General features: G+C 30.9%; 1 protein-coding gene across 1 annotated transcript in view; it reads left to right on the top strand.

The window, feature by feature from the left end:
• Positions 1-18,514, top strand: part of LOC129809660 (small conductance calcium-activated potassium channel protein) — a 236,796-nt gene that overhangs the window by 206,188 nt on the left and 12,094 nt on the right. Inside the window, exons 12-15 of the mRNA XM_055859676.1 lie at positions 3,044-3,171; positions 3,291-3,360; positions 6,116-6,217; positions 9,488-9,654. Coding sequence (XP_055715651.1) covers positions 3,044-3,171; positions 3,291-3,360; positions 6,116-6,217; positions 9,488-9,654 — 467 coding nt within the window. The remainder of the gene's footprint in view (positions 1-3,043; positions 3,172-3,290; positions 3,361-6,115; positions 6,218-9,487; positions 9,655-18,514) is intronic.

Raw genomic sequence — 18,514 nt, forward strand, 5'->3', positions numbered from 1 at the left:
TTGACAACCGTTGTTTCCCCTCCCTAAATGAAAGGATTTATCTATCAAAATAATTGATTAAATACTGTATTTATTTCATTTCCAATTGCAATCTAAAACTTCCGTTATATGGGTAGACCAAAATCTCGATTATTAAACTGTTTTAATCGTTTTAAAAGATAAAATAGGTTAATATCCGATTATGCGATTATTATTGAAAGCCACGTTGATAAATTAGCAATCATTTTAACAAATCATCCATCAATTTTGAGGAAAAAAACATGCAAACTTAATTTTCTAAATCGGTCTTTAATAGGTCATTCGTATTCTTAATTAAAGACAAGTCAAGGATTTATGCCAAGATGTATCAAGCTTCAAAAAAGCTAAGCTGAAAAAGAAGTGTGAAAATTTTTTATAGTTTGCTTTTAATTTTTAAGCTAGTTGTGAGGACCTTTAATATCTTAAAATACTAAAAATTGCGAGATGAACTTGTAACGAAGTGTCTTTGTCTCTTAAGGGGTTACCTGGGTCAAGAAGACTAAAAAAACATAATATTCTTTTCCAAATTTTTTTCCAACATAATAAAAATAATTCAAGATCTTAGGTATATTAAAGTTTGATATTTAAACTATACTTTCTAAAATTTTCATTTAAAAATTTTGAAAATTCAGTAATTGAAACCTGATTTTTGGTGTTTTTTTTTTTTGAAAAATAACTTAGTTTTCGGTAGACAATATTTCTCAAAATTGGTTTTTCTGAAATACAAAAAACAAATATTTCCTGTTAGGTAATGAGTTAAACTAGTACACGAACGAAGGATTTTATATTTACTTGATTAAAACTTTTTTACAAGACGAAATGTGGTATAAAATACGTCAAAATTTTTTTTTGTATAAAAATCTTCTCAAAAAATTTAAATTACATTTTTTTTTCAATAATCCATCGTACAAGGCCTAGTTTAACTCATAAGTTAATAGGAAAAATTTGGTTTTCGGATTTCAAATGAACCACTTCCGAGAAATCTTGTCCACCAAAAAGTATGTTTTTTTTTTAAATCTCCGAAAATCAAATCCCAGGGGCTGAACTTTTATTTATTTATTTTTTATATGAATATTTCAAAAAATATATTGTGGGAATAAACCGACGTGAAATGCAATCAACAGTAGGAGGTTTCGAAAGTCGTCGGGAAACTAACAATCACTCAGGGAAACACACTAACTACAGTAGACTCTCTCAAATTCGGGCATTTGGGACCGAAATGTCAGCCGAATAAGAGAGAAATTCGGGCGACAAAGTTTTTGAAATGCAACGATTTTTTTTATTCATCTTCACACTCATTAAGTTTATTTACTCATATTTAATGTAAATGTCATAAAAATCCCTTAATAATGCAAAATCACATCATAGCTAAGGCAAATCATTGCAAATTTAAGAACATTTCTTTCATTCAATTACCAAGATCAAACTTGAAAAATGTCAATCAACTTTTTTTAAAATATAACTACTGCCCGAATTAAAAAGTATCCCGATCTTAAGAGAGCCGAATTAGCGAGAGTCTACTGTATCTCCAGAGCTTTCGGCTCAGTCTCCAAGCCTTCAGCAATAGTTATAAAAGATTCATGAGTGATTGTTAGTTTCCCGACGGCTTACGGAATTCCCTGTTAGTCAGGAAATGTAGTTTAAATGTTGTACTTTTATGCCTGAGCTTGAATTAAATAAATTTTTTATTATGTTGAAGAAAATAAAGAAAAATATGCTGTTTTTTTTATTTTATTATTTTCACCTACCTAACTTAAAAATCTTAATTTTTTGAATTGAAGAATTACCTTTAAATTCTGTAAAGAAAATCTTTCAAAATAAATCTTTTTATTGGTATTTTTAATTTTACGACTATTTAAAAAGAATTATTCATTTTCTTATTTATTTGTTTTAAATTAATAATGATATTTTACGAATATATAGTTTTATAATTTTAATACATACGGTACGACATTGTACAAAAGTTCCTAAATGGAATAAAGTAAAAAAGAATTTCCTTTTATTCTTCGTCTTAACCTCAACAAATTTTTTCTGGATCTTTTCAAAAATTATTCTACTTCTGAAGTTCTAGTTTATCAACTCCATTAATGAATACATTTAAATTGTCATTCTTAATTATTCGTTAACAAATTGATAATCTTTTTTATAAATATTATTTTTAAATAGAAAACGAAAAAAAGTTTTTTCTATAACTAGTGAAAAAAAAGGTTTGTAGGAAGAGATAGAAGGAATAAAACTTTGTCTTGATAAAGTTTTTTTTTTTTAAATTGTCTTTTAAACAGGCGAAAAGTCAGATAGTTTCTAGAGAAAGAAATAGGAAAAGAGATAATTTTCAGCACATTTTGAACATTTTAAGTGCATAACCACCCGACTGGAAAATACGTGACTTGCAAATGATCTGCGAAATAGAGTTTCGAAAGGCTTTGAAATTTCGAAAGGTTACTTGTGAATGCAAAAGACTGTGTTTTTTGTTGTTGCAAAATGCTTATCAAGGAAAAGGTGTTTTAGGCATTTTTTGCTCATATTCAAGAATTTTGGCATAAATATAAATTTTTTGTGGGTTGAAATATCGTGGTGTGAAGAGCATCGCAAGAGATAGGGACTTTTCCCATACTCTTTTTCTTAAAGGGAAAATTTATTCAATATATTCTCGCATCCATTTGGCTGAAGAGTTTGCCTCGTGATAAATGTGCCAAAATCCATTTGCATGAAATATTTAGGGCAATTTCACAAATCAACGATCATTGAGTGGTGTTATACTTAAGTATCACTCACTAAATTGGATTACGATTGATCTATTGGGCAATTGTGGAGGTGCAAAAATTCAAAAATCAATCACTTGTTAAATCCCTGCGATGCGTGGGAAAAAATCGCCTCTAAGCGTTATTCGGTATTTCGGGATTCCGTGCCAAAACATTGTGCCAAAAAAGCATCAATAAATCCAAACCACAAATTCATCTACTTCATACAATTTTTTTTTCCTTTGGGGATTCATTTTCTTTTTTCACAAACTACCTTTTTCCAGCTGAAAAACGCTGCAGCGAATGTTCTTCGTGAGACTTGGCTAATTTACAAACACACAAGACTGGTTAAACGGGTAAATCCTGGCCGAGTAAGAACACACCAACGGAAGTTTCTACTCGCTATTTATGCGTAAGTGCATAATTTTGCAATATTGTGGAGTTTTTTTTCATGGTTTCCTAGCATTAGAACAACATCAAGGTTTATGGTTAAATGCTTATAAATAATTTTGTATTTCTCTTCCCCATTAGACTGCGAAAAGTAAAAATGGACCAACGAAAATTAATGGACAACGCCAACACAATTACAGATATGGCAAAGGTAAGAAAAAATCATCCTTAATTTTCTTGAATACTTTATTCACATGAAATATACTTCCTTAGAAACATTGCATTTTTATCTTTGAGAGAGTTGGCTACTTTCCAAAAAGATAGAAAAAAGATAAGATAGTAGGGGAAAACATGCTACCTTCGGATGACTCAAGTTTCGAACAACTCATTTTTTTCAATATGCCTTTAATAAACTTGACCCATTGTAATAATACATTTTAATCTAGATGATCAAATGCCTTAAATTTTACGAAAGGAACAATAGGTCAAATTCATCAAGAACGTAGAAAAAAAATGAGTTGTCCTAAGGCAGCGCTCTTTCCCCTACAACACAATTATCTAATAGTATTTTGTAAAGAAAATAGCCAAACTTCACATTCGTGAAATGTTATTTTTAAATAAAATGGTAACAATGGTTTGTCAAGTAAAGAAAAATTTATTATTATAATTTAATGAAATCTTAATTTTAGTATAGGGGAAGGCTTCAAGGCACCGCACACACTCTGGCTTCGAACACTTGATATTTTTCAAATGTTCCTTTAACCCTTTAACACTAAACCTACCAAGACCCGGTCAAATTGACCGGTATAAAATTAACACATATTTAAACGGTACAATGCCACTATCAAACTTTATAAATTTCCTAAAATATGCATGTAATATATTTTTGAGTGTTTAAATTTTAAGTTTTTGCTCTTTTCCAAGACAAATTTGTTGAATATTCTGCCCTACCGCGGTTTATCATTTGACCGAAAAACGACCAAAAACGGTCGGTAGGTATAGTGTTAACGACAGTTAGAAACAGTTTTCGCTAGCCGAAAATCAGCAATAAAAATGAAACCGATAAACAAAATCAGTAAATGGTCTTACATCTAACCTTACAAAGTCCAACGAAGTCTGATTTGGTGTATTTTTTGTCTCTATGAACGATAGACACAAAAACAGCCCAAAAAAGTCAGTCTGCAGAGAAAAGATCGTTTAACACGACAAAAGACTATACAGCCTGAGAAAAAGCATTTCCGCCGTTTGGCTTTGGAGGCTGGTCGTCAACGTTAAGACGGCGGCGGACGGTTGGTATGGGGGGGCTAATGTAAAGACTCATGTTGGTAATAAAAATACAATACAATACAATACAAATTTAAGTAATTTTTCTGATGATACTAATCACTGATAATTTTCACTCTGATGAAAAATATTATACTTGAGTACTGTAGTTTCTTTTACCAAAACGGTTTTGCTTAAAAAAAATCGGAAGTATAAAAAATAATTAAAATCAATTTTCAATACGAAAGTTTAAAAATTCGTTATTTTTTAGCTTAAAAATTTACTATATAGAAAATAGTTGGATACTTGCAAAAATTATCCTAGATTACTTCAATCTTCTACTTTGCAATTACGTCCAAACATAAGAAAAAATAAATTTAGATAGCCAGGAAAAATTATTTTCTTTATGGGACACCGGTGTTCCAATCATCCTTAAAGGGTTAATGAATATGGCCTATTCTTTCAGTGAATGTATGACATGAGACTATCTATTAAAAAATAATGCCACTATATCAGATTCATAAAAGAAATACAGGAAAAATATAAATTATTCGAAGCCAGAGTGTGTACGAAGCCTGAAAGCCTTCCCTTAGATAAAAGTTATAAAAGTTAGCAGAAAATCTAATTTTTCAACCAATTTGAAATGTCTCTTAGATTTAATTACATTCTTTAAAAAATTATAATTTCTTTAAAACAATTTTCGTTTAAAACCTAAAATGTGAAAAAAAAATCAGAGCAAAACAAAAATTTAGAATTCTTTGAGAATAGCATCCTTTTACTCCTCGTGAGGGCGTTGTTTTCTCTCACGAGTGGCGCTGGGAACTGTTCCCAATTTTTAATTCTTAAAATTCTCGTTAAAAGATTCAGGCGCGATACACAAAAGTTCTGAAAAATCGCAGCTCAGATTTTCTGTGTATGGAGTTCACAATTCATGAATAATTTGACTAACAGAAAAAATTAAAATAAAGACGTTAACTATTTGTTCATAACGTATTACTGGAATGTATCCACAATGTTCTTTATTTCATAAAGCAATAGGTTATAATAATGTTGCACATAACCGTTCACGCGCTTAAATATTTATTCATAAATTGCAATAACTGAATAAATATAGTAGAAAAAATGCAATTGATTTAACGTTCAAACTATCACAAGTCTCCTGTTCAAATAATCATTTCATAGATTAAACTATGATGATTGTAAACAATATCAACTAAATTAATCCACAGTACATAAATAAATATTTATGAAACATTATCCTAGTCTGATTGTTTAATGGATTTAAAATGAATTGAATAAACGTTAAAAATAAATCTTTAGTGCAATACATTTGAAAAATTAATTTAATTATTTAATTTTAAATAATAATTATTATCTAACTATTTTTAATTATATCTATTAAACTAACTTTTCGTTTAACCATATTAAACTATAAGATTTTCAAAAGTTTTCTGTAGACATTTCTCTCAACCAAACTAAAAGTTTTTCCAATTTTCCAATCATGGTCACATAAAGTCGCTCAAAAAAAAAAAGATCTCCAACTCAAATATAAATTTCACATTTCATTGACTTTGTTCTGATTGCATGATTTTCAGAAAATAAAATTGTCCCCTTTCTAATACAGAAGGATAAAGAAAACTCTTAATCATTCTCGTCTCATTTGATAGAAGCTTTTAGCAACTCTGTCTTTTCTTCACTTTCAGACACAAAACACAGTGTACGAAATTGTTTCGGACATGTCATCGCGCCAAGACGCCGTCGAGGAGAGACTGTCAAGCCTTGAAGATAAATTGCAGAGTCTGCAGGTTGGTATTTTTCTTCCACACTTCATTGTGCAGGGATCTTGGGGGTTGATATTGAGGGTGGTTTGGCACTCTGAAAGAGCATTCCGGATGAGCGTTTATTCGGTTTATTCTTCAAGCCTATTTGATATCAGGATCAAGGTTAGGGCTAAGAAAAGGATTTATGAGTAGAAAGGATAATTCGTGATTTTACTGGTTATAGGCGCTCACAATTTGGCCAATTCTTACAGAATTTATTACTGGAGCATTACGAGTGTATTATGCTATGAAGCAAAATTAAAAGAATCAGCACTTTATGAATCATATTACGTTCACTTGCTTTTTTTCTTACAATCTGGGATATATTTCCTTCAATTTTATATATTCTGTACATGATTGAATGGAAATCTTGTGTCCTAGAATTCCTTGAATGGAATTGTCCCCTGATAGTAGCGCTAAAAGCATATTCACATGAGACATATGCTTTATACGAGTGAGGAATAATAATAAATAAGATTCTTGGGAAGCTCGCCCTTTAAAAACTTAAAAAAAGTAAAGTGAAAGTAAAAAGTGAGTGACTGAAACAAGCTAAGGATTATGAAAATTATGTAAAACTTATTATAAAGGCCTATTACGATCCTTTTCGGTACTATTGCTCTTCTTTAAGTTTTTAAAAGGAAAGTATTTTTGTAAAACTTTTCATATTAGTCTTCAATTTTTTTCCCTGATTTCTCCTTTAAAGTCAATTAAACTTAAAGTCATGTCGCGGAACAGAAAAACTCCCTAAAGAGGACTATTAGTCCATTTGGCCAGTTAGTCTAAAAACGAATCAAAAAAGTTTCCACTTATGGCCATACCCAAATCTTGCTGTAATTTTTCAAAAAGTAACGTGAAAATGATAATAAAACTTATTCATGTTTATAAAAAAGAAAAATATTTAGATGAGAATACCAAATATTCTTTTGGAAATAAATGAATTTATTTAAAATAAAGTCATACAATATGAATAAAATTTTAATGTTTTAGGAATTTTTTTCTATTCATTTAATAAATAGAACATGAAGCACAGCTAATTTTCTTATTTTTTTAATATCTTTTATTTATAATAACTATTGAAGATTCCTTCCCATTCCCAGTAACCATAAGTTACATTAACGGTCATAATATGGGCTTCAGACTTAATTATAAGCGTGCCTTATCTCTCAGTCAGTGGTTTTGGAGACGTCAATTGATTTTGCATCTGGGAACCGTTGAGGTCATTGTGCTCCAAAATTGAAAAACGAAACGTTGTTTTTAAGCCAATCTGGTTTGTCTCGTGATTTCTACGACGGTGCAGAGTCTTGTTCGAACTTCCAAAATCCTTTTCCGGTGTCCATTCTAGAAATCAATCTTGCAATTGTGTTAGTTATTCTCCAAAATATGTTTATTATTTATCACCAAAGTGATTTCTACAATCAAAGGTAGTTCAGAAGAACCTTTCGTTCGTATTTATCTTAACTCTTTTTGCATTTTTTTTTCAATATAAAAATCTCTTCTTAGGGGCATATTTTTTTTAAAGGATTCTGGTAAAAAATCTGTACATTCGAAAGGTCTTGAAATTCTCAATCAGTCTTTGCCGAATTTAACCAGTTAAGATCTCGTGAGGCAATTGGTAGGAGTGTCTCTTAGGGCTTTGATCGTGAGATCCTTGGCCCTACTCTCATGATAATGAGTTGAATCTCCTCTTCCGATGCACAGAACTGAATGTCTTTAAAATGACATTTTCTCATGTTATGAAACATAATAAATTGCACCAGCTTTGCCCAAAAAATCCGGAGTCACGAAGCATCTAGATTGCATGGAGGTACTTCTGGACAATCTACACTGAATTTAGGGAATTTAGCAGATTCTTCCAATACGTGATATAAAACATGATTTATTACCTTGTAATAGAAAACATTTTTCGGTAAGATTAATAATAATAAGCGGTAATTAAATTTCTATCGAAAATACGATTGTGTACTCAACTTTAAACAGTTTGAGGTGATTTATCATCGGGTTTAAATCAATTTTGAATCAGTTTATACTTGCAAAAAACAAAATGTAATCTTGAAAAATACTTGAACTTCCGGCATTCTTTATAAATTTAGCTATCATATTGTACTGAAAGCCTTTGGTCAGTTAAAAAAGGCAAAAAACAAACGAGCAGTAAAAAATTCAAAATGGGCAGTAAAAAATTAAAAATGAGCAGTAAAATATCTGATTATGGTCAGTAAAAAACTTAAATCTTTACAAAAATGGGTCTATTTTATATATTTAACATTTAAAATAGTTACATATAGAGTGAAAAGCCCTTTATTTTCCCTTTGCCAAAATTTGGACGATAATATCACTGTTTCAAAATTTTTTGTTACTGATCAATTTTAACTTTTTACTGCTCATTTATTCAATGCCGTTAAAAATTTGATGCACAAAGTCGATATTCATTTCAATTGTGAAAGTGATTGAGTGCAAAATCAATAAAATGTCTAATTAATCTATCTGGGAATTCTACACCTCTAAAGAATTTATGTAAGAACTTGTTTACTATTTAGGAGTATTGCATTTTCTTGATGTTTTGCAATGATAGCCATAGGGGATGCTGAAGTGGTCAAATAAAATACCTTGACTATACACAATTTGAGCTGGAAATACGTATGATATAATGCCCTTATAGAGAAATGCTTTTAGCTGTCAACACAATAAGATGTTTCGGAATAGATAAATGAAATAAGCTCCGAGATATATATTTTATGGAGGAATTTTCTGAACAATAAGCTAATCTTCCTGTAAGGATTTGTATCTTTTTTAAGATCTAAATCCTGACCAATTCCATTGATAATGGACGAGAGATACGTGCAAAATTTATCGTGTATCATTTGAATATTCAGAAAGTGCTGAAAGTAGCAAAAGAGCTCCATGTTCTCGAGAAAGCTAGTAAAATTCTTTTAAGAGCTTGATAAATATTGCATTGAGTATCTCCTGCTGAAGTGTCAGATTGATCCAGTTTTTCAGATACATGGGGAAAAATCAAATCTATTTGCTGTCAGACTGTTTGATTAAATTCAAGTGTGAATTTATAGCGTGAAATCTAGAATGTGAACATTGAAATCGATTTTTGGAAATGTTTTCAGTAGATCTTTTTTTATTACCATTTTTTGAGTTTGACGAGATTGGCAGGAATATTGAAAGTTGCTTGAAAGAAAGCTAAGAGTTTGATGCATAAATTTCTTTGAAAAGCGCAGCTTCATTTTTTGTCTGATTTTTTGATTGCAGGAACAAATAGAATCTCTGCCTGAACTTCTGACACGGTGCCTGAGCCAACATCAGGAAAGGGTGGATCAGAGGAGAAACTTCCTGCATCCGGATGCTGCAGCCACGGCGTCTTCGTCCAATTTGCCAACTCCAGGACCACCTCTCGGATCACCATTTCCACATTCGAGGTAGATGTTCTATTCAATAACTCATACTCAATTTCTGGTAAAAGTCTTGTCTTTTCGCCTGGACTCCCCACATCAATCTTTCAGGTCCTTTCATCCCCAACCATTATGATTCTATTATATTTCCAGCAATATTGAATCATTCACTTGAGACTTTCTTTTCGTCCCCATGCCCCCAAAAAAAAACTCTCATTCACAAAGAGAAACAGTCATAAAGAGAGAGAAAAAATATTTATTGACTATATTTTCTTATACTTTCTACACACACTCTTGCTCTATTTTCCTCCTCCTCAACTTGTCCTCATGAAATAAAGTCATAGATCTTTAATAAATCCCTCCCCTTCCTTTATATTTCGTCTTAAAAGGATGACCATCTCGCACAGAAGACATAATCTTCAATTTATTTCTTAAAACATTTTATGCAAAATTGTTTATTTTAATTGCTATCACGAGCTTTCTTCCACACAAACACCAAGAGAGAAAGCTCGTGCTAAAAGTTTCAAAAGACGATGTAGCCTTTCACTATTGCAAAAGAGGAACTATACAGCTGAATCATATCCTTTCATGGAGTTTTAATTGCTTTGGCAAATTGACTTGAAATTTGTAACTCAAGACGATGGTAACGAAGTTTTTGCAAGTTTATCTTGTTCCACTAAGCCAATCAAAAGACAAATACGAGAGGGCTTCATTTTGGTTCTCTATTTATATCAAATTTTAGAAGACTTATTGAGGCTGAGGTTAATTTAAATGCTACTTTTATAACTTATTTTATTTCCCCCCTAGGAAATAAGCAAAATAATCTGAAATTTGAATAAATATTGACAAGAATTGCTGTAGAGTGTAGAACATCAAGAATTTTACGTTGCGAGTACGTTTATTATCAAAACAGAAACATAAAATTTATGATACATTTTTTTCTTCTTTTGAATGCAAATAAAAATATTTCTAATGAAATTTCAGTTTGATTTAACAATATCATATTTTTCTAAAATAATTTTTGTAGGGTAAAGTGGTACAAGTTGGACAATTGTACAAGTTGGACAGGGCTTTTTCCTTGATAAATTTAGTGCTTTATTTTTATTTGTATATTTTTAATGCATTAGTTTTATAATTTGGTTCCTAGTGCTTAAAAACAAATTTTGTACTGTATTTATCAAGAAAAAATCCCTGTCCAACTTGTAACACTATGTCCAACTTGTATCACTTTGCCCTATTAGGGACCAAAAAAGACTGATCCTTTAGAATATTTAGCCTGTAAAATTTAGAAGTAAAGGATTGATCAAATAATAACCCTCAGTGTATGACATTTTGGGATAAATCTTACTGACAAATTTTACAAGATTTTCATTCTCAAGGACCAGCCTGAATCTTCAGTCTTTCTAAAAAAAAACACTAAAAATTAATTTTGGAAAATACCATCTTAGAAAATTATTATTGCAATAAATTAAAAATTTTAAAAATATTTTTTTTATGATTAAAGGAATTGTGTTTAAATTTTCTTGTACACTTTATTTTATAAATATATAAAATATATCATATAAGAATAATAGCTTATGTTCTTAATAATAGCTTTGTCTATAAATTTTTTTTTTGAAAAAGCATTTCCCTAAAGCTTAAAGTATTCCAGTTTAATACTTTCCAGTTTAATATAGTTTTTTCAGTATTCAGTATTTTCAGTTTAACACAATTAACTTCCGAGAAAGTTTTCAAAAATTTTCAAAAAATAAAGATCACCCAAAAGTTAAGTACATAATCCCTGCAAAAATAGGTTTTAAAAATAATGTTAGCTCAGTAAATTTTATTTTATTTTATTTTTACATGTTTTATTTTTAAATGTTGAATTTCTGATAATTTAGCAAAATGTGTTTTTCTGTTTTTTTTTTAAATAAAATACTTCAAATGAATTACTAGAACTAGCCTGTCGTAAACCTTTAGGTATTTAAATTTGTTCACAGAAAATTCTTAAAAAGAAAAGCTATTATTTTTAGAAGAGACGTGGCTTAAGATATCTTTTTGCCCAAATATCTCAAAAAATGATATAACAAAACTTTAAAAATATAGGTTTTAAAAATGTTATGCTCTTTAGGTTGCAATTAGACTAAATGTTGCAGAACTCTTTTAATAATTTTTTTCAAAATAACATTTTATCTATAACAATTTCTAACTAAAAGAAAATAAAATTCTAACTAAGAAAATATTGAGTTTTGTGCCAAAAAGCAGCATTTGCGGGAAGTGAAACTTATTATAATAACTTTAATTTGACAAAAAAAAAATAAGTAAAGCACATCATTTGGTTAGAAAGATGAAAATCGAATATGCTCCATCGGGAATCACCCCAAAAATTTAATTAAATACTTTAGAAATGGCGATTTTGACTTAAAGATCCAAAAGACCAAAAACAATTAATAGAGCCGATCGGTAAATATTTCTGGATGAAGAATGTAATATTGGCTTTCCGGTGCATTAAACTTGACTCGGTAAAATATTTTCAAGCGTTTGCATTCTTTTGATAAAACTAAAATAAAGGAAAATGGGTGCCGTGAAAATTGAATTAAAAAAAAACAGGCAAACATTCAAAGATTCACTTCCGAAATTTTTTCTTTGCGGTATGAAGGAAGGATTTTCAGCATCGTTGTGGTACTTGCGGTGAGAAAGGGTATTATTCGAGTATCCTGAACCCGAAACGTTGTAGCTTTCACCTGATGAAAACGTCCATATATCTCCAGGGAGAAGACAATGCTTATCACATGAAGGGTGAGCTACCAAGGAATTATGCAGTATGATTTGCTAAAAGTGAGCAAAATCGGCTTTTGATCGATTTTGATCATTGCTCGTAAAACCGATAGAATAGGTTAATCAACTCGAACAAGTGATATTGTAATATAAGACCACGCTTCTTTCCATTGCACTTCTGTGGTCCAGATTAACATCGAAACGCTGAATTGGGATGTTCTACCACTCTCACTGTATTCTCCAGACTTGGCTGTTTCCGATAATCACTTGCTCCTGTCGATTACACATGTTTCTGTTATGCAGCACTTTGCCAACTTCAAAGAAGTGGAAAATTGAATGTATGAATAGTTTTGATCTATAGGAATGTCTCATTTTATCTTCGGGGTATCCATTTATTGGCAGAGAGATGGCAAAAATATGTATCCTAGCGAGCATCGATTTTTTAATAATTTATTTTTTTGATTTTCTTCAGAAATTGATCATGTTTATTTGATCAAAGAACGGCAGATTTAAAGCTGAGGATATAGTATATTAAGATATTTTAAAAACACTGTAATTACTTTTTATATAAAACTATTAGCCCCTCGGCAATTAAACCACATACGTATATTCTGGAGACCGTTTTAGAAAATGTTTATAAACATTCTTTAGAGTTTGTTAAATTCATAATGACGTATATTGAATGGTTATAACGGTTCTAACATTCCAACTTTTCCCCTTTACAATTGCAAACACTATAATTCTCTCAAATTTAGTGCGATAACTCTTAACGTTTGGTCTGTCCACCCCTTGAAAGGCGGAAAACAGGAAAGCATGCATATTTTCTTGGCCTTAAGAAGTCATGGGTGGAGATATACAGGCATCGAAAAATGCAATAAATATTTTGTGCAGAAGAATATTCCATTTTAGTCAGCAGAATATTCTATGTTGGTCAGAAAGTAATCCAGAATTGTTAAAAAATTAATCATACCTGAAATGTTCATAGAATTCATAATTTCTTAGTCTCCCTTTAACAGGGACACTTCACTATATTTTATTGCATTAAAGATTCAAGATTTAAAATTCAAAACTTGATTTTCCAGACTATCTTAATCAATTATTTCACTTTTATGCTCTCTTTCGCGCAGTTAGACCTCACTTTCATTTTCCAACTTAATTTGAATTCAATGAATATTCTAATAAACCTCTTTTTTTAAGATTTTTATAGAATGCCTAGAAATAATTTCTTAATCCCAAAATCTTTCCAATCGTACGACTTTTTCGGAACAGAAGTACTATGTAGGGGATGTAGAGTAAGATGGGGTAATTCGGAATCATGTCTAATTTGAAACTTTGATATTTCCAAACAGTTTTAGACGGCAAAAGAAAAAAACAACGAAGAAGCACTATCGAATGTAAAGTCTTATATACTTCTTCGTGGTTTTCTTTTCCTCTTTGACCATCTAAAACAGTGAGAAAATCTCAAAATTCCAAAATAGAAGTAATTTCAGATTACCCCATCGTTCCCTATATAATGAAAAATCTTAAGATTTCCAATTCTTTTTTAAAGACTAATAGCTTTATATTTAGCAAGCTCACCTAAAAATTTTCTATATCTAATAAGGTTCCAAAAGTCCTTGTAATCAACTTTAAATCTTAATAGAAATTTAAAAAAAATGCTTTTTAAGCTTAACTTTTAAAAGGTTAGTTGCACTAATTTTAAGGTCTCTATTGAACAATACGGATAAACATCTAATTTTTAAATATTTAAATTAAAAGATTGGGTCCCAGTCAAAATCCCGAAAACATCCTCAATTTCGGGATTTTGACCCATTAGGGATTTCGATCTATCCGGGATTTTAGTTTTTCGGGATTTTGGCGCTCACGATTTTGGCTTTCGGGATATTGACATTCGGGATTTTGACCGGCATCGAAAAGATTAATCTCTAAATTGAAGAATATAAATTACCTTTTTTTGTTTCAAAAGGTATAACATTTTTTTTGCAACAGATTAAAATCATTCATTCCATTAAAATTTCGTTCTAATTTTATATTTTTGAATTTCTATCTTTTTTTTTCAATATTTACAAATCCTTCTTGTTTAAAAATTGACCCAAACAAAGCAGTGTATGGTAATTTTTTTCTGCTTCTGAGATGGTCATCCTTGCAACACAATATAAATTTAATTTTAAAATTGTTATTCTTGTTTGTTTCTTTTTTTTACAAATTGGTCATGTTTGTTTTTTTTTTATCATGCATTTAGGAGCCGAAGGACACAAATTGATTGAATGAGTGTGGCATGAATATCATTCAGAGTTTTTTACGAATAAAAAAGCTCATTGAAAAGAGAGATGATGTAAGAAAGCCATAGAACTTGTCTAAGCACATGTACACAAAAGAATTTTCTTGTAAAAATGCCAATACAAAATCTTAAGTTTCTTTCTATGTCATTTCTTACGAGATACATCTAAAACAACTTTTTCCCTCTTTTTTGTTGCTAAATTTCCTGCTGTAAAAGAAAACAGCAAATTTTTCTCAACTTTTTTCTTCTTTTTTTCTTGCTGTATTTGGTGTTTTGGTGTCTAACACGACAAGAAGAAAATCGAAATGAAAAATGTTTCTCAAATGCAAATTCTCTACTTGTTCATATTATTACACTTCTCTATGTGAATATTTCTTATTTAATTCACTTAGTTTTTTTCCTGTTTTCTTTAATAACTTTGAAAAGAGGAGAAGAAAAAAGTTGACAACTCTCTTAATACACCTGCTTCCAATTTCTATTAGTTTGCCTCGATGTTGTTTCTAATTGAAAAGTGTTCTCTGTAATAAACTTTTCCTATTGCGCAATATTTTACCCATTTTGTGACATTTCTGAAAAGTCCATCTGAAGCATTGCTGAAAAACTTTCTCGGGACCATTTTCCGTAGCAGGATGACAAATTAAATTGTTGCATTGCGCTGGATTAAAAATTGAAAAGCTACAGGACTTTGTAGAAAATTCAAATTAAAGTTCATTTAAACTTACTCTGCAAATTTTCTATATGAAAAAAATAAAAATTGTTTTAAAATTAACTATTTTTGACCTCAATGTATCTAGCTGATTTTTTTTTACATTTCCATGAGTTTAAGAATATTTCCACAAAAATAAATGAGAAAATCCCAAAGGAAATCCCTTTTCAAGATAAATCAAATTTCTTAATTTATTCTATCACTTTCTTAAATTATTTAAATTCAAATTATTGAAGTCAATAAATAATAGGTGTGATGAGAAGGAATCACACCTAATTAGATATGCCTTGGTTTATCTAAAAAAGTACTTAATCCATATGATAATGTTCAAAGAAAGATAATTCAATGAAAAATTGCAAACCAGAAGATAAATTCTGGAGCGTCATTAGTATCACAATTCGTTACTGTCTGTTTCGTTTTTCGATTGCCTGATTACCCCTTTAAAGACGAATGGGACACCGGTGTCCCAAAAACAAAAACATTTTTTTTTACTATAGAAAGTTATTTTGACTTCTAAAATAGTCCGGGAAATTAATTTTTATTTTTGGGATACCGGTCTCCCATTCGTCTTTAAAGGGTTAATCGAAAATTTAGCCATAGCTAAAACCAATTATCTCATACAACATTTCATGTTGTATTAATCCGAAACGCTTTACCTTTAACCAATTGCTGGTCTTGGCGTGACTCACGACCCGTCGCTACTCGAGCCTGTCATGCACCACTGTTCTCAAATTTCGCACCCAATGAGCTGGCGTCCTGGTCCACACGTCAATACAGTAGACTCTCTCAAATTGGGGCATTTGGGACCAAAATGTCACCCGAATTAGAGAGAAATTCGGGCGACAAACGTTTTGAAATGCAACGATTTTAAATCTATCTGCCTACCGGTGGGAGCCAAAATCCCGAAAGCCAAAATCCCGAAAAGGTCAAAATCCCGAAAAGACCAAAATCCCGAAAACCAAAATTCCGAAAGCCAAAATCCCGAATTTTCAAAATCCTGAAAGGGATGAAATTATATGGAGGAAAATGTTTAGAATAATTTCCTAAGACACAGAAGATTTCTCTTTGCCTCCAGCAAGCACGGGTACTATCGTGGAAGTAGCTGTGGCACTTTTAAGAATTTCGGGATTTTGGATTTCGGGATTTTGACCGGGACCCGTCGGCCTTGTTTGCGCGAAGCATAGAGTCCGCCCATAAAGACTTTCCAGACTGGTTCGTCCTCATCCTTGTGAACCAGATGACCAGTCCACCGGAGCCTATTGAAGCGTATTTGCTTGACAACAATTACATCTCGGTAGCGTTCATATACCTTACGGTTGTATAGACTCCGGAACCGGCCATCCTCACGTTCGGGGACAAAAATCCGTAGTATAATCTTTTTCTCAAAGTGGCTAAGAATTTACAATTCGGTTTGTTGAGGGCCTACGCCTCAGACGAATATGTGAGGCCTGGCAGGATCATAGTTCTATACAGTAGTAGCTTAGTCTTAATTAGGAAATTATCTCTATAAAATATATTAACCAGTAACCAATGAATTTGAACTTAGATTTTGATCTTTTTCCGTCTCTCAAATAAACTGAAGGAAAAAAACGGTTTGAGATATCGACTTTGCCGTGAATTTATTTTCACTAGCAACATATTCCCACACAAGAGGGCACTGTTTTCTCCCGCAAGTGGCGCTGGTAACTGTTCTCAAGTCTTAATTCATAAACTAGGTTCTCTTTAATCATGTTTTCACATAATTAACGGCTCATTACACTAAAAAATTGTAGAACAGGCAATCGAAAGAGAATTTTTGCTGATGATAAAAATTCTCGAATTCTTCATTCCGCAGTATTCTTCCATAAATATTTGAGAAAACTTAATCAATTAATAACACATTCCTAATTCATTACAACAATAACAACACCTTCAACTAAATGATGCATATTAATTGGGAAAATATTGCTGAATTCCTATTTAAACAGCAAAGTCAAAATCCTTTTCGCGATTCTTTGAAATTTACACAAATATATAATTAAATCTGTGCAATAATTTATAATGCTTCGTCCTGTAATTCTATATACTCCAATTCAAAATGAGAACTTTGATGTTACTTCCACATTCTATATTCTTCCATATTGATCTTCAGGCATTTCAAATTACTCAATTGTTCTTCTTAGATGGCTTTAACCCCTCCCCTTCCTGTAATGATTCCATGAAAATTTTCATGACAGCCTCTTCAATGTAATTTTAATTATTCGCTCTTTCGGGAAATGAGCTTAAGTTATGAGAGCAATTGAAATAAAGCATGTAACTTTCTTGAAATTTTAATTAAGTTTAAATTCACTGCCATTATTTGGCCAGAGATGCTGTAATACAATTCAGGAATCTAAAAATAAACTTTCAGATATTTGCTCTCATTGATTTTTCCAGCAAGGGAAATAGCTGAGCTTTTGCAAACTGTCCCTGTCAATCAGATTCATATTAGAATTTCAGAAATACGGCAATTTGATAGAGTCAATCACAAAAAAATCTGCAAGGACTATCGAATATGCAAATTTGATATTTCGCATACACCATACCTGTTAAAAAAAACTTAATGTTTTGACTGTTGAATATGATTCTTTGAATATCACAGCAATTCTTGTACTCAAGATGCAACTTTCGCTGACTCGCCAATACCGGTCTCGTTGAAAAAAGGATAGAGCTTGTATTTCTTAAGTAATATGTTTTTATTCACACAACTTTCAATCATATTAAAATACATTTTAGCAATTAATAATAAAATTATTAAAGATTTCGGTCAATTTCGAATTTCGAAAGCAAAGTTGCATCGTCTTTTGTTATCATAGATGCTAGTAGTATAGAACTAAAACAAAACTGGACAATATTTTATTCTATCTTTTATAAAAAAAAACAAATCGTCGGTTGGATCAGCAATTGTCGTAACTTCCTCATCACCTCATAGCAGTTCTTGTATAGTATTTCCATCTTGTTAGAAGATGTGCTGATGAGGCGATGTCAAAGTTATGAAAATTGCTGATCCAACTGCCGAAATATTAAAAAATTAGAAAAAAAATACCAAGAAAATAATGCGAAACAATACGTCAAATTCAGAAACAATTTTAAAAGATTTGATTAAATTTGGGGCTTTTGGAAGG

Source organism: Phlebotomus papatasi, chromosome 1 (assembly GCF_024763615.1).
Source record: "Phlebotomus papatasi isolate M1 chromosome 1, Ppap_2.1, whole genome shotgun sequence".
Taxonomy (NCBI): Eukaryota; Metazoa; Arthropoda; class Insecta; order Diptera; family Psychodidae; genus Phlebotomus; species Phlebotomus papatasi.